Here is a 25636-nt window from a genome sequence, read left to right on the forward strand (position 1 = left end):
TATAAGCACTGTGTAGTAATATTGTATTTAGTATAGTCCTGACCTCCAACCAGTAAAGACCTGTTGAACTTTTATCTTGTAGTCTGTGTTAGTAATTACAACTAGAACACACAGACTTAACAGTCTCTGAACTGCCTCCAATGCAAGTATATCCTTCCTTAAATAAGGAGACCAAAACTGTACGCAGTACTCCAGGTGTGGTCTCACCAATACCCCCTGTACAGTAGGGTACAAGAGCTAGTCAGTCTCCAAATCCGTCATAATTAATAGAACAAAGGGTTATTTAATTTACAGTTTGCAGAGAATCAGGTTACACTTTCACACAATTACCGAGCCTGAGTGAAAATAAGAGAGATTTCACAGAGCATGGCTGGAGAACTTGGAACTTCACTCTTACTGAACTGTACAAAACTGACAACAATCTCCATTGTGGCTTTAACACAGCAACATGTCGCAATGTTATTGAATCTCAGCCAGCTCCTAAACTCAGGCACGTGGCCAACGAACGGTAGCATAGTGGTTATGTTACTGGACTAGTAATCCAGAGACATGAGTTTATAATCTGACCGCGGCGGCTGGGGAATTTAAATTCAGTTAATTAAATAAATCTGGAATATAAAACTAGTACCAGGTAACCATGAAACTACCAGATTGTCGTAAAAACCCATCTGGTTCACTAATGTCCTTTAGGGAAGGAAATCTGCCGTCCTTACCTGGTCTGGCCGATACGTGACTCCAGACCCATAGCAATGTGGTTGACTCTTAACTGCCCTTTGAAATGGCCAGTTATACCAAACCGCTTAAAGAAGCACCACCACACGGACTGCAGCGATTCAAGAAGGCAGCTCACCACCACCTTCTCAAGGGCAATTAGGGATGGGCAATAAATGCTGGCCTTGCCAGCGACGCCCACATCCTGTGAACAGGTAAAAAAAAATGACCCCAATCAGTTTACCGATTGGTCTTGGTTTTCCCTCCTTCCCCCCTTGCCCCTCCGCCCTCGCCCCTCGCCCTTCGCCCCTCGCCCTCCCCCCTCGCCCCTCGCCCTCCCCCCTCCCCCCTCGCCCCTCGCCATCTCCTGGTCTCTGTGCAATCCAGTGTCTTGCCCAAGTGCCCACTTTTAGTGTGTGGACCCAGCCAGTGAGTGTTGGCAAGCAGTTAGGAAGGCAAATGGTATGTTGGCCTTCATTGCAAGAGGATTTGAGTACAAGAGCAAGGATGTCTTACTACAGTTATACAGGGCCTTGGTGAGACCACACCTGGAGTACTGTGTGCAGTTTTGGTCTCCTTACCTAAGAAAGCATATACTTGCCATAGAGGGAGTGCAGCGAAGGTTCACCAGACTGATTCCTGGGATGGCAGGACTGTCGTATGAGGAGAGATTGGGTCGACTAGGCCTGTATTCACTAGAGTTAAGAAGAATGAGAGGGGATCTCATTGAAATGTATAAAATTCTGACAGGGCTAGACAGACTGGATGCAGGGAGGATGTTTCCCCTGGCTGGGGGGAGGGGAGGGCTTAGAATGAGGGGTCACAATCTCAGGATATGGTGTAGGACATTTAGGACTGAGATGAGGAGAAATTTCTTCATTCAGAGGGTGGTGAACCTGTGGAATTCTTTACCACAGAAGGCTGTGGAGGCCAAGTCATGGAATATATTTAAGAAGGAGATAGATAGATTTCTAGACACAAAAGGCATCAAGGGGTATGGGGAGAGAGCGGGAACATGGTATTGAGATAGAGGATCAGCCATGATCATATTGAATGGTGGAGCAGACTCGAAGGGCCGAATGGCTGACTCCTGCTCCTATTTTTCTATGTTTCTATGATTCTATTCACAGCCCTGCCCACACCCACTGCCCACACCCACTGCCCACACCCTCTGCCCACACATGCACTTTTCAGCGGGCGTCACTGGGTAGCGAGCAGGGATCGCAAACCTTGCCTGATTTTGTTTTTTGTGGCCTCACTAGCCCTTTGGGTACCGAGGCCAATTCTGCCGTCAGTATTGGGATCCACCAACTCGGCGTCGGAGAGGGGCTCTGGTCCAATCTTCTTCTCGGCGTTTCCATCAATTTAACATCAGGTTTTTTTCCCTTTCTGCAGGCCGTCTTCTGGACATTTTGCGTTCGCATGGTAACCGTGGATACGAGGCCTTCCTCGAGAGCCTGGAGCTCTACTATGCTGAACTGTACAAGCTAATAACGGGCAAGGAGCCAACCAGATGTTGCTCGGTGTTGATTGGTGAGTGAGCAGCTGTTTGCCAGACTAAGTATTTCATTATTATACTTCAACCAATGGACAGCCAGCCAATCATTAAACTTACACATGGCTGCATTTTGAAGCATAAGGATTGATTCAAAACATCAGTGGAGACATGCAGATCTAGATCAGAGAGAACTTGTCAGCTTTCACTGAATCTTATTGGACACAGAAGCTTGGCTAAGGTTTGAGAGCTTGAGTCTTGAACCCAAGGTCAACTTGGGTTCATTTTCCTGGAGTCAAATTTGGCCTAATTCAGATTAGTTTCGGTTACTTTGGCAAAATTAGGTTGGCATTGCAGGGTTTGCACTGGATCCTGAGTTGTAGTGGTGTCTGATCGCTCACCGTCTGGTGTCTGATAGCTCACCGTCTGGTGTCTGATCTCTCACCGTCTGGTGTCTGATCGCTCACTGTCTGGTGTCTGATCTCTCACTGTCTGGTGTCTGATCGCTCACTGTCTGGTGTCTGATCGCTCACCGTCTGGTGTCTGATCGCTCACCATCTGGTGTCTGAGCTCTCACCGCCTGGTGTCTGATCGTTCACCATCTGGTGTCTGATCGCTCACCATCTGGTGTCTGATCGCTCACTGTCTGAGCTCTCATCGTCTGGTGTCTGATCGCTCACCGTCTGGTGTCTGAGCACTCACTTTCTGGTGTCTGATCGCTCACTGTCTGGTGTCTGATCGCTCACCATCTGGTGTCTGACCTCTCAACGCCTGGTGTCTGATCTCTCACTGTCTGAGCTCTCACCGTCTGGTGTCTGATCGCTCACCGTCTGGTGTCTGATCGCTCAGCATCTGGTGTCTGAGCTCTCACCGCCTGGTGTCTGATCGCTCGCCATCTGGTGTCTGATCGCTCACCGTCTGGTGCCTGATTGCTCACTATCTGGTCTCTGATCGCTCGCCGTCTGGTGTCTGATCGCTCACTGTCCGGTGTCTGATCACTCACTGTCTGGTGTCTGATCGCTCACCGTCTGGTGTCTGATCGCTCACTGTCTGGTGTCTGATCGCTCACCGTCTAGTGTCTGATCGCTCATCATGTGGTGTCTGAGCTCTCACTGCCTGGTGTCTGATCGTACACTGTCTGGTGTCTGAGCACTCACCATCTGGTGTCTGATCGCTCACTGTCTGGTGCCTGAGCTCTCACCGTCTGGTGTCTGATCGCTCACTGTCTGGTGTCTGATTGCTCAATGCCTGATGTCTGATCGTTCACTGTCTGGTGTCTGATCACTCACTGTCTGGTGTTTGATCTCTCAACGCCTGATGTCTGATCGCTCAACGTCTGGTGTCTGATCGCTCACTGTCTGGTGTCTGAGCTCTCACTGTCTGGTGTCTGATTGCACAACGCCTGATGTCTGATTGTTCACTGTCTGGTGTCTGATCGCTTACCGTCTGGTGTCTGATCTCTCACCGTCTGGTGTCTGATCTCTCAACGCCTGATGTCTGATCGCTCACTGTCTGGTGTCTGAGCTCTCACTGTCTGGTGTCTGATTGCTCACTGTCTGGTGTCTGAGCTCTCACTGTCTGGTGTCTGATCGCTCACTGTCTGGTATCTGATCTCTCACCGTCTGGTGTCTGATCGCTCACTGTCTGGTGTCTGATTGCTCAACGCCTGATGTCTGATCGTTCACTGCCTGGTGTCTGATCTCTCACCATCTGGTGTCTGATCTCTCAACGCTTGATGTCTGATCGCTCAATGTCTGGTGTCTGATTGCTCACTGTCTGGTGTCTGAGCTCTCACCGTCTGGTGTCTGATCACTCACTGTCTGGTGTCTGAGCTCTCACCATCTGGTGTCTGATCGCTCACTGTCTGGTGTCTGATTGCACAATGCCTGATGTCTGTTCGTTCACTGTCTGGTGTCTGATCGCTCACCGTCTGGTGTCTGATCTCTCACCGTCTGGTGTCTGATCTCTCAACGCCTGATGTCTGATCGCTCACCGTCTGGTGTCTGATCGCTCACCATCTGGTGTCTGATCTATCACTGTCTGGTGTCTGATCTCTCACTGTCTGGTGTCTGATCTCTCACTGTCTGGTGTCTGACCGCTCACTGTCTGGTGTCTGATCGCTCACTCTCTGGTGTCTGATCACTCACTGTCTGGTGTCTGAGCTCCCACCGTCTGGTGTCTAATCGCTCACTGTCTGGCGTCTGAGCTCTCACTGTCTGGTGTCTGATTGCTCACTGTCTGTTGTCTGATTGCTCACCGTCTGGTGTCTGATTGCTCACTGTCTGATCGCTCACTGTCTGGTGTCTGATCGCTCACCGTCTAGTGTCGGATCGCTCACTGTCTGGTGTCTGATCGCTTACCGCCTGGTGTCTGATCGCTCACCGTCTGGTGTCTGAGCTCTCACCGCCTGGTGTCTGATCACTCACCATCTGGTACCTGATCGCTCAATGTCTGAGCTCTCACCATCTGGTGTCTGATCGCTCACCGTCTGGTGCCTGAGCTCTCACCATCTGGTGTCTGATTGCTCACTGTCTGGTGTCTGATCTGTCAATGCCTGATGTCTGATCGTACACTGTCTCGTGTCTGATCTCTCACCGTCTGGTGTCTGATTGCTCACTGTCTGGTGTCTGATCTGTCAATGCCTGCTGTCTGATCATACACTGTCTGGTGTCTGAGCTCTCACCATCTGGTGTCTGATCGCTCAGCATCTGGTGTCTGAGCTCTCACCGCCTGGTGTCTGATCGCTCGCCATCTGGTGTCTGATCGCTCACCGTCTGGTGCCTGATTGCTCACTATCTGGTCTCTGATCGCTCGCCGTCTGGTGTCTGATCGCTCACTGTCCGGTGTCTGATCACTCACTGTCTGGTGTCTGATCGCTCACCGTCTGGTGTCTGATCGCTCACTGTCTGGTGTCTGATCGCTCACCGTCTAGTGTCTGATCGCTCATCATGTGGTGTCTGAGCTCTCACTGCCTGGTGTCTGATCGTACACTGTCTGGTGTCTGAGCACTCACCATCTGGTGTCTGATCGCTCACTGTCTGGTGCCTGAGCTCTCACCGTCTGGTGTCTGATCGCTCACTGTCTGGTGTCTGATTGCTCAATGCCTGATGTCTGATCGTTCACTGTCTGGTGTCTGATCACTCACTGTCTGGTGTTTGATCTCTCAACGCCTGATGTCTGATCGCTCAACGTCTGGTGTCTGATCGCTCACTGTCTGGTGTCTGAGCTCTCACTGTCTGGTGTCTGATTGCACAACGCCTGATGTCTGATTGTTCACTGTCTGGTGTCTGATCGCTTACCGTCTGGTGTCTGATCTCTCACCGTCTGGTGTCTGATCTCTCAACGCCTGATGTCTGATCGCTCACTGTCTGGTGTCTGAGCTCTCACTGTCTGGTGTCTGATTGCTCACTGTCTGGTGTCTGAGCTCTCACTGTCTGGTGTCTGATCGCTCACTGTCTGGTATCTGATCTCTCACCGTCTGGTGTCTGATCGCTCACTGTCTGGTGTCTGATTGCTCAACGCCTGATGTCTGATCGTTCACTGCCTGGTGTCTGATCTCTCACCATCTGGTGTCTGATCTCTCAACGCTTGATGTCTGATCGCTCAATGTCTGGTGTCTGATTGCTCACTGTCTGGTGTCTGAGCTCTCACCGTCTGGTGTCTGATCACTCACTGTCTGGTGTCTGAGCTCTCACCATCTGGTGTCTGATCGCTCACTGTCTGGTGTCTGATTGCACAATGCCTGATGTCTGTTCGTTCACTGTCTGGTGTCTGATCGCTCACCGTCTGGTGTCTGATCTCTCACCGTCTGGTGTCTGATCTCTCAACGCCTGATGTCTGATCGCTCACCGTCTGGTGTCTGATCGCTCACCATCTGGTGTCTGATCTATCACTGTCTGGTGTCTGATCTCTCACTGTCTGGTGTCTGATCTCTCACTGTCTGGTGTCTGACCGCTCACTGTCTGGTGTCTGATCGCTCACTCTCTGGTGTCTGATCACTCACTGTCTGGTGTCTGAGCTCCCACCGTCTGGTGTCTAATCGCTCACTGTCTGGCGTCTGAGCTCTCACTGTCTGGTGTCTGATTGCTCACTGTCTGTTGTCTGATTGCTCACCGTCTGGTGTCTGATTGCTCACTGTCTGATCGCTCACTGTCTGGTGTCTGATCGCTCACCGTCTAGTGTCGGATCGCTCACTGTCTGGTGTCTGATCGCTTACCGCCTGGTGTCTGATCGCTCACCGTCTGGTGTCTGAGCTCTCACCGCCTGGTGTCTGATCACTCACCATCTGGTACCTGATCGCTCAATGTCTGAGCTCTCACCATCTGGTGTCTGATCGCTCACCGTCTGGTGCCTGAGCTCTCACCATCTGGTGTCTGATTGCTCACTGTCTGGTGTCTGATCTGTCAATGCCTGATGTCTGATCGTACACTGTCTCGTGTCTGATCTCTCACCGTCTGGTGTCTGATTGCTCACTGTCTGGTGTCTGATCTGTCAATGCCTGCTGTCTGATCATACACTGTCTGGTGTCTGAGCTCTCACCATCTGGTGTCTGATCGCTCAATGTCTGGTGTCTGAGCTCTCACCATCTGGTGTCTGATCGCTCACTGTCTGGTGTCTCAGCTTCACCGTCTGGTGTCTGATTGCACAACACCTGATGTCTGATTGTTCACTGTCTGGTGTCTGATTGCTCACCAGCTGGTGTCTGATCTCTCACCGTCTGGTGTCTGATCTCTCAACGCCTGATATCTGATCACTCACTGTCTGGTGTCTGAGCTCTCACTGTCTGGTGTCTGATCGCTCACTATCTGGTGTCTGAGCTCTCACCGTCTGGTGTCTGATTGCTCACTGTCTGGTGTCTGAGCTCTCACCGTCTGGTGTCTGATTGCTCACTGTCTGGTGTCTGAGCTCTCACCATCTGGTGTCTGATCGCTCACTGTCTTGTGTCTGATTGCTCAACGCCTGATGTCTGATCGTTCACTGTCTGGTGTCTGATCTCTCACCATCTGGTGTCTGATCTCTCAACGCTTGATGTCTGATCGTTCACTGTCTGGTGTCTGATCTCTCACCATCTGGTGTCTGATCTCTCAACGCTTGATGTCTGATCGCCCACTGTCTGGTGTCTGATTGCTCACTGTCTGGTGTCTGAGCTCTCACTGTCTGGTGCCTGATCGCTCACTGTCTGAGCTCTCACCGTCTGGTGACTGATCGCTCACTGTCTGGTGTTTGAGTTCTCACCCTCTGGTGTCTGATTGCTCACTGTCTGGTGTCTGATCTCTCAATGCCTGATGTCTGATCATACACTGTCTGGTGTCTGATCGCTCACCGTCTGGTGTCTGATTGCTCACTGTCTGGTGTCTGATCTCTCAATGCCTGATGCCTGATCGTACACTGTCTGGTGTCTGAGCTCTTACCGTATGGTGTCTGATCGTTCACTGTCTGGTGTCTGATCACTCACTGTCTGGTGTCTGATCTCTCACTGTCTGGTGTCTAATGTCTCAACACCTGATGTCTGATCGCTCACTGTCTGGTGTCTGATCGCTTACTGTCTGGTGTCTGAGCTTCACCGTCTGGTGTCTGATCACTCACTGTCTGGTGTCTGATTGCACAACGCCTGATGTCTGATTGTTCACTGTCTGATGTCTGATCGCACACCGTCTGGTGTCTGATCTCTCACCGTCTGGTGTCTGATTTCTGAACGCCTGATGTCTGACCACTCACTGTCTGGTGTCTGAGCTCTCACTGTCTGGTGTCTGATCGCTCACTGGTGTCTGAGCTCTCACCATCTGGTGTCTGATCGTTCACTGTCTGGTGTCTGATCACTCAATGTCTGGTGTCTGATTGCTCAACGCCTGATGTCTGCTCATTCACTGTCTGGTGTCTGATCTCTCACCGTTTGGTGTCTGATCTCTCAACCCTTGATGCCTGATCACTCACTGCCTGGTGTCTGAGCTCTCACTGTCTGGTGACTGATCGCTCACTGTCTGGTGTCTGAGCTCTCACCGTCTGGTGTCTGATCGCTCACTGTCTGGTATCTGATTGCACAATGCCTGATGTCTGATCGTTCACTGTCTGGTGTGTGATCGCTCACCGTCTGGTCTCTGATCTCTCACCGTCAGATGTCTGATCTCTCAACGCCTGAGGGCTGATCGCTCAACGCCTGGTGTGTGATCGCTCACTCTCTGGTGTCTGAGCTCTCACTGTCTGGTGCCTTATCACTCGCTCTCTGGTGTCTGATTGCTCACTGTCTGGTTTCTGAGCTCTCACCGTTTGGTGTCCGATCACTCACTGTCTGGTGTCTGAGCTCTCACCATCTGGTGTCTGATCGCTCACTGTCTGGTGTCTGATTGCACAATGCCTGATGTCTGATCGTTCACTGTCTGGTGTCTGATCGCTCACCATCTGGTGTCTGATCTCTCACCGTCTGGTGTCTGATCTCTCAATGCCTGATGTCTGATCGCTCACTGTCTGGTGTCTGAGCGATCACCGTCTGGTGTCTGAATGCTCACTGCCTGGTGTCTGATCGCTCACCGCCTGGTGTCTGATGACTCACCATCTGGTGTCTGATCTCTCACTGTCTGAGCTCTCACGATCTGGTGTCTGATTGCTCACTGTCTGGTGTCTGATCTCTCAATGCCTGATGTCTGATCGTACACTGTCTGGTGTCTGATCTCTCACCGTCTGGTGCCTGATTGCTCACTTTCTGGTGTCTGATTGCTCAACACCTGATGTCTGATCGTTCACTGTCTGGTGTCTGATCACGCACTGTCTGGTGTCTGATCGCTCACTGTCTGGTGGCTGATCGCTCACCGTCTGGTGTCTGATCGCTTACCGTCTGGTGTCTGATCGCTCACCATATGGTGTCTGAGCTCTCACTGCCTGGTGTCTGAGCTCTCACTGTCTGGTGTCTGATCGCTCACCGTCTGGTGTCTGATCGCTCACCATCTGGTGTCTGATCACTCACCGTCTGGTGTCTGATCGCTCACCATCTTGTGTTTGATCGCTCACCATCTGGTGTCTGATCGCTCACCATCTGGTGTCTGAGATCTCACCGTCTGGTATCTGATTGCTCACTGTCTGGTGTCTGATCTCTCGCCGTCTGGTGTCTGATCGCTCACTGTCTAGTGTCTGATCGCTCACCGTCTGGTGTCTGATCGCACACCGTCTGGTGTCTGATCGCTCACTGTCTGGTTTCTGATCGCTCACCGTCTGGTGTCTGATTGCTCACCGTCTGGTGTCTGAGCTCTCACCGTCTGGTGTCTGATCGCTCACCGTCTGGTGTCTGAGCTCTCACGATCTGGTGTCTGATCTCTCACTGTCTGAGCTCTCACTGTCTGGTGTCTGATCGCTCACCGTCTGGTGTCTGAGCTCTCACCATCTGGTGTCTGATTGCTCACTGTCTGGTGTCTGATCTCTCAATTCCTGATATCTGGTCGTACACTGTCTGGTATCTGATCTCTCACTGTCTGGTGTCTGATTGCTCACTGTCTGGTGTCTGATCTCTCAATGCCTGGTGTCTGATCTCTCAATGCCTGATGTCTGATCGTACACTGTCTGGTATCTGATCTCTCACCGTCTGGTGTCTGATTGCTCACTGTCTGGTGTCTGATCTCTCAATGCCTGATGTCTGATCGTACACTGTCTGACGTCTGAGCACTCACCGTCTGGTGTCTGATCGCTCACTCTCTGGTGTCTGAGCTCTCACCGTCTGGTGTCTGATTGCTCAATGTCTGGTGTCTGATTGCTCAACACCTGATGTCTGATCGTTCACTGTCTGGTGTCTGATCACTTACTGTCTGGTGTCTGATCTCTCACCGTCTGGTGTCTAATCTCTCATCACCTGATGTCTGATCACTCACTGTCTGGTGTCTGATCGTTCACTGTCTGGTGTCTGAGCTTCACCATCTGGTGTCTGATTGCACAACGCCTGATGTCTAATTGTTCATTGTCTGGTGTCTGATTGCTCACCGTCTGGTGTCTGATTGCTCACCGTCTGGTGTCTGATCTCTCAACGCCTGATGTCTGATTGCTCACTGTCTGGTGTCTGAGCTCTCACTGTCTGGTGTCTGCTCACTGTCTGGTGTCTGAGCTCTCACCATCTGGTGTCTGATCGCAAACTGTCTGGTGTCTGAGCTCTCACCATCTGGTGTCTGATCGCTCACTGTCTGGTGTCTGATTGCTCAACGCCTGATGTCTGATCGTTCACTGTCTGGTGTCTGATCTCTCACCGTCTGGTGTCTGATCTCTCAACGCTTGATGTCTGATCGTTTACTGTCTGGTGTCTGATTGCTCACTGTCTGGTAGCTGTGCTCTCACTATCTGGTGCCTGATTGCTCACTGTCTGAGCTCTCACCATCTGGTGTCTGATCGCTCACCGTCTGGTGTCTGAGCTCTCACCCTCTGGTGTCTGATTGCTCACTGTCTGGTGTCTGATCTCTCAATGCCTGATGTCTGATCGCTCACTCTCTGGTGTCTGATCACTCACTGTCTGGTGTCTGAGCTCCCACCGTCTGGTGTCTAATCGCTCACTGTCTGGCGTCTGAGCTCTCACTGTCTGGTGTCTGATTGCTCACTGTCTGTTGTCTGATTGCTCACCGTCTGGTGTCTGATTGCTCACTGTCTGATCGCTCACTGTCTGGTGTCTGATCGCTCACCGTCTAGTGTCGGATCGCTCACTGTCTGGTGTCTGATCGCTTACCGCCTGGTGTCTGATCGCTCACCGTCTGGTGTCTGAGCTCTCACCGCCTGGTGTCTGATCACTCACCATCTGGTACCTGATCGCTCAATGTCTGAGCTCTCACCATCTGGTGTCTGATCGCTCACCGTCTGGTGCCTGAGCTCTCACCATCTGGTGTCTGATTGCTCACTGTCTGGTGTCTGATCTGTCAATGCCTGATGTCTGATCGTACACTGTCTCGTGTCTGATCTCTCACCGTCTGGTGTCTGATTGCTCACTGTCTGGTGTCTGATCTGTCAATGCCTGCTGTCTGATCATACACTGTCTGGTGTCTGAGCTCTCACCATCTGGTGTCTGATCGCTCACTGTCTGGTGTCTGAGCTCTCACCATCTGGTGTCTGATCGCTCACTGTCTGGTGTCTCAGCTTCACCGTCTGGTGTCTGATTGCACAACACCTGATGTCTGATTGTTCACTGTCTGGTGTCTGATTGCTCACCAGCTGGTGTCTGATCTCTCACCGTCTGGTGTCTGATCTCTCAACGCCTGATATCTGATCACTCACTGTCTGGTGTCTGAGCTCTCACTGTCTGGTGTCTGATCGCTCACTATCTGGTGTCTGAGCTCTCACCGTCTGGTGTCTGATTGCTCACTGTCTGGTGTCTGAGCTCTCACCGTCTGGTGTCTGATTGCTCACTGTCTGGTGTCTGAGCTCTCACCATCTGGTGTCTGATCGCTCACTGTCTTGTGTCTGATTGCTCAACGCCTGATGTCTGATCGTTCACTGTCTGGTGTCTGATCTCTCACCATCTGGTGTCTGATCTCTCAACGCTTGATGTCTGATCGTTCACTGTCTGGTGTCTGATCTCTCACCATCTGGTGTCTGATCTCTCAACGCTTGATGTCTGATCGCCCACTGTCTGGTGTCTGATTGCTCACTGTCTGGTGTCTGAGCTCTCACTGTCTGGTGCCTGATCGCTCACTGTCTGAGCTCTCACCGTCTGGTGACTGATCGCTCACTGTCTGGTGTTTGAGTTCTCACCCTCTGGTGTCTGATTGCTCACTGTCTGGTGTCTGATCTCTCAATGCCTGATGTCTGATCATACACTGTCTGGTGTCTGATCGCTCACCGTCTGGTGTCTGATTGCTCACTGTCTGGTGTCTGATCTCTCAATGCCTGATGCCTGATCGTACACTGTCTGGTGTCTGAGCTCTTACCGTATGGTGTCTGATCGTTCACTGTCTGGTGTCTGATCACTCACTGTCTGGTGTCTGATCTCTCACTGTCTGGTGTCTAATGTCTCAACACCTGATGTCTGATCGCTCACTGTCTGGTGTCTGATCGCTTACTGTCTGGTGTCTGAGCTTCACCGTCTGGTGTCTGATCACTCACTGTCTGGTGTCTGATTGCACAACGCCTGATGTCTGATTGTTCACTGTCTGATGTCTGATCGCACACCGTCTGGTGTCTGATCTCTCACCGTCTGGTGTCTGATTTCTGAACGCCTGATGTCTGACCACTCACTGTCTGGTGTCTGAGCTCTCACTGTCTGGTGTCTGATCGCTCACTGGTGTCTGAGCTCTCACCATCTGGTGTCTGATCGTTCACTGTCTGGTGTCTGATCACTCAATGTCTGGTGTCTGATTGCTCAACGCCTGATGTCTGCTCATTCACTGTCTGGTGTCTGATCTCTCACCGTTTGGTGTCTGATCTCTCAACCCTTGATGCCTGATCACTCACTGCCTGGTGTCTGAGCTCTCACTGTCTGGTGACTGATCGCTCACTGTCTGGTGTCTGAGCTCTCACCGTCTGGTGTCTGATCGCTCACTGTCTGGTATCTGATTGCACAATGCCTGATGTCTGATCGTTCACTGTCTGGTGTGTGATCGCTCACCGTCTGGTCTCTGATCTCTCACCGTCAGATGTCTGATCTCTCAACGCCTGAGGGCTGATCGCTCAACGCCTGGTGTGTGATCGCTCACTCTCTGGTGTCTGAGCTCTCACTGTCTGGTGCCTTATCACTCGCTCTCTGGTGTCTGATTGCTCACTGTCTGGTTTCTGAGCTCTCACCGTTTGGTGTCCGATCACTCACTGTCTGGTGTCTGAGCTCTCACCATCTGGTGTCTGATCGCTCACTGTCTGGTGTCTGATTGCACAATGCCTGATGTCTGATCGTTCACTGTCTGGTGTCTGATCGCTCACCATCTGGTGTCTGATCTCTCACCGTCTGGTGTCTGATCTCTCAATGCCTGATGTCTGATCGCTCACTGTCTGGTGTCTGAGCGATCACCGTCTGGTGTCTGAATGCTCACTGCCTGGTGTCTGATCGCTCACCGCCTGGTGTCTGATGACTCACCATCTGGTGTCTGATCTCTCACTGTCTGAGCTCTCACGATCTGGTGTCTGATTGCTCACTGTCTGGTGTCTGATCTCTCAATGCCTGATGTCTGATCGTACACTGTCTGGTGTCTGATCTCTCACCGTCTGGTGCCTGATTGCTCACTTTCTGGTGTCTGATTGCTCAACACCTGATGTCTGATCGTTCACTGTCTGGTGTCTGATCACGCACTGTCTGGTGTCTGATCGCTCACTGTCTGGTGGCTGATCGCTCACCGTCTGGTGTCTGATCGCTTACCGTCTGGTGTCTGATCGCTCACCATATGGTGTCTGAGCTCTCACTGCCTGGTGTCTGAGCTCTCACTGTCTGGTGTCTGATCGCTCACCGTCTGGTGTCTGATCGCTCACCATCTGGTGTCTGATCACTCACCGTCTGGTGTCTGATCGCTCACCATCTTGTGTTTGATCGCTCACCATCTGGTGTCTGATCGCTCACCATCTGGTGTCTGAGATCTCACCGTCTGGTATCTGATTGCTCACTGTCTGGTGTCTGATCTCTCGCCGTCTGGTGTCTGATCGCTCACTGTCTAGTGTCTGATCGCTCACCGTCTGGTGTCTGATCGCACACCGTCTGGTGTCTGATCGCTCACTGTCTGGTTTCTGATCGCTCACCGTCTGGTGTCTGATTGCTCACCGTCTGGTGTCTGAGCTCTCACCGTCTGGTGTCTGATCGCTCACCGTCTGGTGTCTGAGCTCTCACGATCTGGTGTCTGATCTCTCACTGTCTGAGCTCTCACTGTCTGGTGTCTGATCGCTCACCGTCTGGTGTCTGAGCTCTCACCATCTGGTGTCTGATTGCTCACTGTCTGGTGTCTGATCTCTCAATTCCTGATATCTGGTCGTACACTGTCTGGTATCTGATCTCTCACTGTCTGGTGTCTGATTGCTCACTGTCTGGTGTCTGATCTCTCAATGCCTGGTGTCTGATCTCTCAATGCCTGATGTCTGATCGTACACTGTCTGGTATCTGATCTCTCACCGTCTGGTGTCTGATTGCTCACTGTCTGGTGTCTGATCTCTCAATGCCTGATGTCTGATCGTACACTGTCTGACGTCTGAGCACTCACCGTCTGGTGTCTGATCGCTCACTCTCTGGTGTCTGAGCTCTCACCGTCTGGTGTCTGATTGCTCAATGTCTGGTGTCTGATTGCTCAACACCTGATGTCTGATCGTTCACTGTCTGGTGTCTGATCACTTACTGTCTGGTGTCTGATCTCTCACCGTCTGGTGTCTAATCTCTCATCACCTGATGTCTGATCACTCACTGTCTGGTGTCTGATCGTTCACTGTCTGGTGTCTGAGCTTCACCATCTGGTGTCTGATTGCACAACGCCTGATGTCTAATTGTTCATTGTCTGGTGTCTGATTGCTCACCGTCTGGTGTCTGATTGCTCACCGTCTGGTGTCTGATCTCTCAACGCCTGATGTCTGATTGCTCACTGTCTGGTGTCTGAGCTCTCACTGTCTGGTGTCTGCTCACTGTCTGGTGTCTGAGCTCTCACCATCTGGTGTCTGATCGCAAACTGTCTGGTGTCTGAGCTCTCACCATCTGGTGTCTGATCGCTCACTGTCTGATGTCTGATTGCTCAACGCCTGATGTCTGATCGTTCACTGTCTGGTGTCTGATCTCTCACCGTCTGGTGTCTGATCTCTCAACGCTTGATGTCTGATCGTTTACTGTCTGGTGTCTGATTGCTCACTGTCTGGTAGCTGTGCTCTCACTATCTGGTGCCTGATTGCTCACTGTCTGAGCTCTCACCATCTGGTGTCTGATCGCTCACCGTCTGGTGTCTGAGCTCTCACCCTCTGGTGTCTGATTGCTCACTGTCTGGTGTCTGATCTCTCAATGCCTGATGTCTGATCGTACACTGTCTGGTGTCTGATCACTCACCGTCTGGTGTCTGATTGCTCAGTGTCTGGTGTCTGATCTCTCAATGCCTGATATCTGATTGTACACTGTCTGGTGTCTGAGCACTCACCGTCTGATGTCTGATTGCTCACTGTCTGGTGTCTGAGCTCTTACCGTATGGTGTCTGATCGTTCACTGTCTGGTGTCTGATCACTCACTGTCTGGTGTCTGATTGCTCACTGTCTGATGTCTGATTGCACAACGCCTGATGTCTGATTGTTCACTGTCTGGTGTCTGATTGCTCACCGTCTGGTGTCTGATCTCTCACCGTCTGGTGTCTGATCTCTGAACGCCTGATGTCTGATCACTCACTGTCTGGTGTCTGAGCTCTCACTGTCTGGTGTCTGATTGCTCACTATCTGGTGTCTGAGCTCTCACCGTCTGGTGTCTGATCGCTCATTGTCTGGTGTCTGAGCTCTCACCATCTGGTGGCTGATCGCTCACTGTCTGGTGTCTGATTGCTCAACGCCTAATGTCTGACCATTCACTGTCTGGTGTCTGATCTCTCACCGTCTGGTGTCTGATCTCTCAACCCTTGATGTCTGATCGCTCACTGTCTGGTGTCTGATTGCTCACTGGCTGGTGTCTGAGCTCTCACTGTCTGGTGTCTGATCGCTCACTGTCTGGTGTCTGATCGCTCACTGTCTGGTGTCTGATCGCTTACTGTCTGGTGTGTGATCGCTCACCGTCTGGTGTCTGAGCTCTCACCGCCTGGTGTCTGATCGCTCACCATCTGGTGTCTGATCTCTCACTGTCTGAGCTCTCACCTTCTGGTGTATGATCGCTCACCGTCTGATGTCTGATCTCTCACTGTCTGGTGTCTGAGCTCTCACTGTCTGGTGTCTGAGCACTCACTGTCTGGTGTCTGATCGCTCACGGTCTGGTGTCTGATCTCTCACCGTCTGGTGTCTGATCTCTCAACGCCTGATGTCTGATCTCTCACTGTCTGGTGTCTGAGCTCTCACTGTCTGGTGTCTGATCGCTCACTGTCTGGTGTCTGAGCTCTCACCATCTGGTGTCTGATCGCTCACTGTCTGGTGTCTGAGCTCTCACTGTCTGGTGTCTGATTGCTCACTATCTGTTGTCTGAGCTCTCACCGTCTGGTGTCTGATCGCTCATTGTCTGGTGTCTGAGCTCTCACCATCTGGTGTCTGATCGCTCACTGTCTGGTGTCTGATTGCTCAACGCCTAATGTCTGACCATTCACTGTCTGGTGTCTGATCGCTCACCGTCTGGTGTCTGATCGCTCACCATCTTGTGTTTGATCGCTCACCATCTGGTGTCTGATCGCTCACCATCTGGTGTCTGAGCTCTCACCGTCTGGTATCTGATTGCTCACTGTCTGGTGTCTGATCTCTCACCGTCTGGTGTCTGATCGCTCACTGTCTAGTGTCTGATCGCTCACCATCTGGTGTCTGATCGCACACCGTCTGGTGTCTGATCGCTCACTGTCTGGTTTCTGATCGCTCACCGTCTGGTGTCTGATTGCTCACCGTCTGGTGTCTGAGCTCTCACCGTCTGGTGTCTGATCGCTCACCATCTGGTGTCTGAGCTCTCACGATCTGGTGTCTGATCTCTCACTGTCCGAGCTCTCACTGTCTGGTGTCTGATCGCTCAACGTCTGGTGTCTGAGCTCTCACCATCTGGCGTCTGATTGCTCACTGTCTGGTGTCTGATCTCTCAATGCCTGATATCTGATCGTACACTGTCTGGTATCTGATCTCTCACCATCTGGTGTCTGATTGCTCACTGTCTGGTGTCTGATCTCTCAATGCCTGATGTCTGATCGTACACTGTCTGGTATCTGATCTCTCACCGTCTGGTGTCTGATTGCTCACTGTCTGGTGTCTGATCTCTCAATGCCTGATGTCTGATCGTACACTGTCTGGTGTCTGAGCACTCACCGTCTGGTGTCTGATCGCTCACTCTCTGGTGTCTGAGCTCTCACCGTCTGGTGTCTGATTGCTCAATGTCTGGTGTCTGATTGCTCAACACCTGATGTCTGATCGTTCACTGTCTGGTGTCTGATCTCTCACCATCTGGTGCCTAATCTCTCATCACCTGATGTCTGATCACTCACTGTCTGGTGTCTGATCGTTCACTGTCTGGTGTCTGAGCTTCACCATCTGGTGTCTGATTGCACAACGCCTGATGTCTAATTGTTCATTGTCTGGTGTCTGATTGCTCACCGTCTGGTGTCTGATCGCTCACCGTCTGGTGTCTGATCTCTCAACGCCTGATGTCTGATCGCTCACTGTCTGGTGTCTGAGCTCTCACTGTCTGGCGTCTGCTCACTGTCTGGTGTCTGAGCTCTCACCATCTGGTGTCTGATCGCAAACTGTCTGGTGTCTGAGCTCTCACCATCTGGTGTCTGATCGCTCACTGTCTGGTGTCTGATTGCTCAACGCCTGATGTCTGATCGTTCACTGTCTGGTGTCTGATCTCTCACCGTCTGGTGTCTGATCTCTCAACGCTTGATGTCTGATCGTTTACTGTCTGGTGTCTGATTGCTCACTGTCTGGTAGCTGAGCTCTCACTATCTGGTGCCTGATTGCTCACTGTCTGAGCTCTCACCATCTGGTGTCTGATCGCTCACCGTCTGGTGTCTGAGCTCTCACCCTCTGGTGTCTGATTGCTCACTGTCTGGTGTCTGATCTCTCAATGCCTGATGTCTGATCGTACACTGTCTGGTGTCTGATCGCTCACCGTCTGGTGTCTGATTGCTCAGTGTCTGGTGTCTGATCTCTCAATGCCTGATATCTGATTGTACACTGTCTGGTGTCTGAGCACTCACCGTCTGATGTCTGATTGCTCACTGTCTGGTGTCTGAGCTCTTACCGTATGGTGTCTGATCGTTCACTGTCTGGTGTCTGATCACTCACTGTCTGGTGTCTGATTGCTCACTGTCTGATGTCTGATTGCACAATGCCTGATGTCTGATTGTTCACTGTCTGGTGTCTGATTGCTCACCGTCTGGTGTCTGATCTCTCACCGTCTGGTGTCTGATCTCTCAACGCCTGATGTCTGATCTCTCACTGTCTGGTGTCTGAGCTCTCACTGTCTGGTGTCTGATCGCTCACTGTCTGGTGTCTGAGCTCTCACCATCTGGTGTCTGATCGCTCACTGTCTGGTGTCTGAGCTCTCACTGTCTGGTGTCTGATTGCTCACTATCTGTTGTCTGAGCTCTCACCGTCTGGTGTCTGATCGCTCATTGTCTGGTGTCTGAGCTCTCACCATCTGGTGTCTGATCGCTCACTGTCTGGTGTCTGATTGCTCAACGCCTAATGTCTGACCATTCACTGTCTGGTGTCTGATCGCTCACCGTCTGGTGTCTGATCGCTCACCATCTTGTGTTTGATCGCTCACCATCTGGTGTCTGATCGCTCACCATCTGGTGTCTGAGCTCTCACCGTCTGGTATCTGATTGCTCACTGTCTGGTGTCTGATCTCTCACCGTCTGGTGTCTGATCGCTCACTGTCTAGTGTCTGATCGCTCACCATCTGGTGTCTGATCGCACACCGTCTGGTGTCTGATCGCTCACTGTCTGGTTTCTGATCGCTCACCGTCTGGTGTCTGATTGCTCACCGTCTGGTGTCTGAGCTCTCACCGTCTGGTGTCTGATCGCTCACCATCTGGTGTCTGAGCTCTCACGATCTGGTGTCTGATCTCTCACTGTCCGAGCTCTCACTGTCTGGTGTCTGATCGGTCAACGTCTGGTGTCTGAGCTCTCACCATCTGGCGTCTGATTGCTCACTGTCTGGTGTCTGATCTCTCAATGCCTGATATCTGATCGTACACTGTCTGGTATCTGATCTCTCACCATCTGGTGTCTGATTGCTCACTGTCTGGTGTCTGATCTCTCAATGCCTGATGTCTGATCGTACACTGTCTGGTATCTGATCTCTCACCGTCTGGTGTCTGATTGCTCACTGTCTGGTGTCTGATCTCTCAATGCCTGATGTCTGATCGTACACTGTCTGGTGTCTGAGCACTCACCGTCTGGTGTCTGATCGCTCACTCTCTGGTGTCTGAGCTCTCACCGTCTGGTGTCTGATTGCTCAATGTCTGGTGTCTGATTGCTCAACACCTGATGTCTGATCGTTCACTGTCTGGTGTCTGATCTCTCACCATCTGGTGCCTAATCTCTCATCACCTGATGTCTGATCACTCACTGTCTGGTGTCTGATCGTTCACTGTCTGGTGTCTGAGCTTCACCATCTGGTGTCTGATTGCACAACGCCTGATGTCTAATTGTTCATTGTCTGGTGTCTGATTGCTCACCGTCTGGTGTCTGATCGCTCACCGTCTGGTGTCTGATCTCTCAACGCCTGATGTCTGATCGCTCACTGTCTGGTGTCTGAGCTCTCACTGTCTGGCGTCTGCTCACTGTCTGGTGTCTGAGCTCTCACCATCTGGTGTCTGATCGCAAACTGTCTGGTGTCTGAGCTCTCACCATCTGGTGTCTGATCGCTCACTGTCTGGTGTCTGATTGCTCAACGCCTGATGTCTGATCGTTCACTGTCTGGTGTCTGATCTCTCACCGTCTGGTGTCTGATCTCTCAACGCTTGATGTCTGATCGTTTACTGTCTGGTGTCTGATTGCTCACTGTCTGGTAGCTGAGCTCTCACTATCTGGTGCCTGATTGCTCACTGTCTGAGCTCTCACCATCTGGTGTCTGATCGCTCACCGTCTGGTGTCTGAGCTCTCACCCTCTGGTGTCTGATTGCTCACTGTCTGGTGTCTGATCTCTCAATGCCTGATGTCTGATCGTACACTGTCTGGTGTCTGATCGCTCACCGTCTGGTGTCTGATTGCTCAGTGTCTGGTGTCTGATCTCTCAATGCCTGATATCTGATTGTACACTGTCTGGTGTCTGAGCACTCACCGTCTGATGTCTGATTGCTCACTGTCTGGTGTCTGAGCTCTTACCGTATGGTGTCTGATCGTTCACTGTCTGGTGTCTGATCACTCACTGTCTGGTGTCTGATTGCTCACTGTCTGATGTCTGATTGCACAATGCCTGATGTCTGATTGTTCACTGTCTGGTGTCTGATTGCTCACCGTCTGGTGTCTGATCTCTCACCATCTGGTGTCTGATCTCTGAACGCCTGATGTCTGATCACTCACTGTCTGGTGTCTGAGCTCTCACTGTCTGGTGTCTGATTGTTCACTATCTGGTGTCTGAGCTCTCACCGTCTGGTGTCTGATCTCTGAACGCCTGATGTCTGATCACTCACTGTCTGGTGTCTGAGCTCTCACTGTCTGGTGCCTGATTGCTCACTGTCTGGTGTCTGAGCTCTCACTATCTGGTGGCTGATCGCTCACTGTCTGGTGTCTGATTGCTCAACGCCTAATGTCTGACCATTCACTGTCTGGTGTCTGATCTCTCACCGTCTGGTGTCTGATCTCTCAACCCTTGATGTCTGATCGCTCACTGTCTGGTGTCTGATTGCTCACTGTCTGGTGTCTGATTGCACAATGCCTGATGTCTGATCGTTCACTGTCTGGTGTCTGATCGCTCACCATCTGGTGTCTGATCTCTCAATGCCTGATGTCTGATCGCTCACTGTCTGGTGTCTGAGCGATCACCGTCTGGTGTCTGACTGCTCACTGTCTGGTGTCTGATCGCTCACCGCCTGGTGTCTGATGACTCACCATCTGGTGTCTGATCTCTCACTGTCTGAGCTCTCACGATCTGGTGTCTGATCGCTCACCGTCTGGTGTCTGATCTCTCAATGCCTGATGTCTGATCGTACACTGTCTGGTGTCTGATCTCTCACCGTCTGGTGCCTGATTGCTCACTTTCATGGTGTCTGATTGCTCAACACCTGATGTCTGATCGTTCACTGTCTGGTGTCTGATCATGCACTGTCTGGTGTCTGATCGCTCACTGTCTGGTGTCTGAGCTCTCACTGTCTGGTGTCTGATCGCTCACCGTCTGGTGTCTGATCGCTCACCATCTGGTGTCTGATCACTCACCGTCTGGTGTCTGATCGCTCACCATCTTGTGTTTGATCGCTCACCATCTGGTGTCTGATCGCTCACCATCTGGTGTCTGAGATCTCACCGTCTGGTATCTGATTGCTCACTGTCTGGTGTCTGATCTCTCGCCGTCTGGTGTCTGATCGCTCACTGTCTAGTGTCTGATCGCTCACCGTCTGGTGTCTGATCGCACACCGTCTGGTGTCTGATCGCTCACTGTCTGGTTTCTGATCGCTCACCGTCTGGTGTCTGATTGCTCACCGTCTGGTGTCTGAGCTCTCACCGTCTGGTGTCTGATCGCTCACCGTCTGGTGTCTGAGCTCTCACGATCTGGTGTCTAATCTCTCACTGTCTGAGCTCTCACTGTCTGGTGTCTGATCACTCACCGTCTGGTGTCTGAGCTCTCACCATCTGGTGTCTGATTGCTCACTGTCTGGTGTCTGATCTCTCACGATCTGGTGTCTGATCTCTCACTGTCTGAGCTCTCACTGTCTGGTGTCTGATCGCTCAACGTCTGGTGTCTGAGCTCTCACCATCTGGTGTCTGATTGCTCACTGTCTGGTGTCTGATCTCTCAATGCCTGATATCTGATCGTACACTGTCTGGTATCTGATCTCTCACCGTCTGGTGTCTGATTGCTCACTGTCTGGTGTCTGATCTCTCAATGCCTGATGTCTGATCGTACACTGTCTGGTATCTGATCTCTCACCGTCTGGTGTCTGATTGCTCACTGTCTGGTGTCTGATCTCGCAATGCCTGATGTCTGATCGTACACTCTCTGGTGTCTGAGCACTCACCGTCTGGTGTCTGATCGCTCACTCTCTGGTGTCTGAGCTCTCACCGTCTGGTGTCTAATTGCTCAATGTCTGGTGTCTGATTGCTCAACACCTGATGTCTGATCGTTCACTGTCTGGTGTCTGATCTCTCACCGTCTGGTGTCTAATCTCTCATCACCTGATGTCTGATCACTCACTGTCTGGTGTCTGATCGTTCACTGTCTGGTCTCTGAGCTTCACCATCTGGTGTCTGATTGCACAACGCCTGATGTCTAATTGTTCATTGTCTGGTGTCTGATTGCTCACCGTCTGGTGTCTGATCGCTCACCGTCTGGTGTCTGATCTCTCAACGCCTGATGTCTGTTCGCTCACTGTCTGGTGTCTGAGCTCTCACTGTCTGGTGTCTGCTCACTGTCTGGTGTCTGAGCTCTCACCATTTGGTGTCTGATCGCAAACTGTCTGGTGTCTGAGCTCTCACCATCTGGTGTCTGAGATCTCACCGTCTGGTATCTGATTGCTCACTGTCTGGTGTCTGATCTCTCGCCGTCTGGTGTCTGATCGCTCACTGTCTGGTGTCTGAGCTCTCACCATCTGGTGTCTGATCGCTCACTGTCTGGTGTCTGAGCTCTCACTGTCTGGTGTCTGATTGCTCACTATCTGTTGTCTGAGCTCTCACCGTCTGGTGTCTGATCGCTCATTGTCTGGTGTCTGAGCTCTCACCATCTGGTGTCTGATCGCTCACTGTCTGGTGTCTGATTGCTCAACGCCTAATGTCTGACCATTCACTGTCTGGTGTCTGATCGCTCACCGTCTGGTGTCTGATCGCTCACCATCTTGTGTTTGATCGCTCACCATCTGGTGTCTGATCGCTCACCATCTGGTGTCTGAGCTCTCACCGTCTGGTATCTGATTGCTCACTGTCTGGTGTCTGATCTCTCACCGTCTGGTGTCTGATCGCTCACTGTCTAGTGTCTGATCGCTCACCATCTGGTGTCTGATCGCACACCGTCTGGTGTCTGATCGCTCACTGTCTGGTTTCTGATCGCTCACCGTCTGGTGTCTGATTGCTCACCGTCTGGTGTCTGAGCTCTCACCGTCTGGTGTCTGATCGCTCACCATCTGGTGTCTGAGCTCTCACGATCTGGTGTCTGATCTCTCACTGTCCGAGCTCTCACTGTCTGGTGTCTGATCGCTCAACGTCTGGTGTCTGAGCTCTCACCATCTGGCGTCTGATTGCTCACTGTCTGGTGTCTGATCTCTCAATGCCTGATATCTGATCGTACACTGTCTGGTATCTGATCTCTCACCATCTGGTGTCTGATTGCTCACTGTCTGGTGTCTGATCTCTCAATGCCTGATGTCTGATCGTACACTGTCTGGTATCTGATCTCTCACCGTCTGGTGTCTGATTGCTCACTGTCTGGTGTCTGATCTCTCAATGCCTGATGTCTGATCGTACACTGTCTGGTGTCTGAGCACTCACCGTCTGGTGTCTGATCGCTCACTCTCTGGTGTCTGAGCTCTCACCGTCTGGTGTCTGATTGCTCAATGTCTGGTGTCTGATTGCTCAACACCTGATGTCTGATCGTTCACTGTCTGGTGTCTGATCTCTCACCATCTGGTGCCTAATCTCTCATCACCTGATGTCTGATCACTCACTGTCTGGTGTCTGATCGTTCACTGTCTGGTGTCTGAGCTTCACCATCTGGTGTCTGATTGCACAACGCCTGATGTCTAATTGTTCATTGTCTGGTGTCTGATTGCTCACCGTCTGGTGTCTGATCGCTCACCGTCTGGTGTCTGATCTCTCAACGCCTGATGTCTGATCGCTCACTGTCTGGTGTCTGAGCTCTCACTGTCTGGCGTCTGCTCACTGTCTGGTGTCTGAGCTCTCACCATCTGGTGTCTGATCGCAAACTGTCTGGTGTCTGAGCTCTCACCATCTGGTGTCTGATCGCTCACTGTCTGGTGTCTGATTGCTCAACGCCTGATGTCTGATCGTTCACTGTCTGGTGTCTGATCTCTCACCGTCTGGTGTCTGATCTCTCAACGCTTGATGTCTGATCGTTTACTGTCTGGTGTCTGATTGCTCACTGTCTGGTAGCTGAGCTCTCACTATCTGGTGCCTGATTGCTCACTGTCTGAGCTCTCACCATCTGGTGTCTGATCGCTCACCGTCTGGTGTCTGAGCTCTCACCCTCTGGTGTCTGATTGCTCACTGTCTGGTGTCTGATCTCTCAATGCCTGATGTCTGATCGTACACTGTCTGGTGTCTGATCGCTCACCGTCTGGTGTCTGATTGCTCAGTGTCTGGTGTCTGATCTCTCAATGCCTGATATCTGATTGTACACTGTCTGGTGTCTGAGCACTCACCGTCTGATGTCTGATTGCTCACTGTCTGGTGTCTGAGCTCTTACCGTATGGTGTCTGATCGTTCACTGTCTGGTGTCTGATCACTCACTGTCTGGTGTCTGATTGCTCACTGTCTGATGTCTGATTGCACAACGCCTGATGTCTGATTGTTCACTGTCTGGTGTCTGATTGCTCACCGTCTGGTGTCTGATCTCTCACCATCTGGTGTCTGATCTCTGAACGCCTGATGTCTGATCACTCACTGTCTGGTGTCTGAGCTCTCACTGTCTGGTGTCTGATTGCTCACTATCTGGTGTCTGAGCTCTCACCGTCTGGTGTCTGATCTCTGAACGCCTGATGTCTGATCACTCACTGTCTGGTGTCTGAGCTCTCACTGTCTGGTGCCTGATTGCTCACTGTCTGGTGTCTGAGCTCTCACTATCTGGTGGCTGATCGCTCACTGTCTGGTGTCTGATTGCTCAACGCCTAATGTCTGACCATTCACTGTCTGGTGTCTGATCTCTCACCGTCTGGTGTCTGATCTCTCAACCCTTGATGTCTGATCGCTCACTGTCTGGTGTCTGATTGCTCACTGTCTGGTGTCTGATTGCACAATGCCTGATGTCTGATCGTTCACTGTCTGGTGTCTGATCGCTCACCATCTGGTGTCTGATCTCTCAATGCCTGATGTCTGATCGCTCACTGTCTGGTGTCTGAGCGATCACCGTCTGGTGTCTGACTGCTCACTGTCTGGTGTCTGATCGCTCACCGCCTGGTGTCTGATGACTCACCATCTGGTGTCTGATCTCTCACTGTCTGAGCTCTCACGATCTGGTGTCTGATCGCTCACCGTCTGGTGTCTGATCTCTCAATGCCTGATGTCTGATCGTACACTGTCTGGTGTCTGATCTCTCACCGTCTGGTGCCTGATTGCTCACTTTCTGGTGTCTGATTGCTCAACACCTGATGTCTGATCGTTCACTGTCTGGTGTCTGATCATGCACTGTCTGGTGTCTGATCGCTCACTGTCTGGTGTCTGAGCTCTCACTGTCTGGTGTCTGATCGCTCACCGTCTGGTGTCTGATCGCTCACCATCTGGTGTCTGATCACTCACCGTCTGGTGTCTGATCGCTCACCATCTTGTGTTTGATCGCTCACCATCTGGTGTCTGATCGCTCACCATCTGGTGTCTGAGATCTCACCGTCTGGTATCTGATTGCTCACTGTCTGGTGTCTGATCTCTCGCCGTCTGGTGTCTGATCGCTCACTGTCTAGTGTCTGATCGCTCACCGTCTGGTGTCTGATCGCACACCGTCTGGTGTCTGATCGCTCACTGTCT

General features: G+C 51.7%; 1 protein-coding gene across 1 annotated transcript in view; it reads left to right on the top strand.

Moving 5' to 3' along the window:
- The window catches only part of LOC147099461 (caspase recruitment domain-containing protein 11-like), a 181947-nt gene that overhangs the window by 19766 nt on the left and 136545 nt on the right, over positions 1–25636 (top strand). Inside the window, exon 3 of the mRNA XM_085969636.1 lies at positions 2107–2244. Coding sequence (XP_085825762.1) covers positions 2107–2244 — 138 coding nt within the window. The remainder of the gene's footprint in view (positions 1–2106; positions 2245–25636) is intronic.

Source organism: Somniosus microcephalus, chromosome 28 (genome assembly GCF_052327205.1).
Source record: "Somniosus microcephalus isolate GS21.2 chromosome 28, FLI_Smic_1.0, whole genome shotgun sequence".
NCBI lineage: Eukaryota > Metazoa > Chordata > Chondrichthyes > Squaliformes > Somniosidae > Somniosus > Somniosus microcephalus.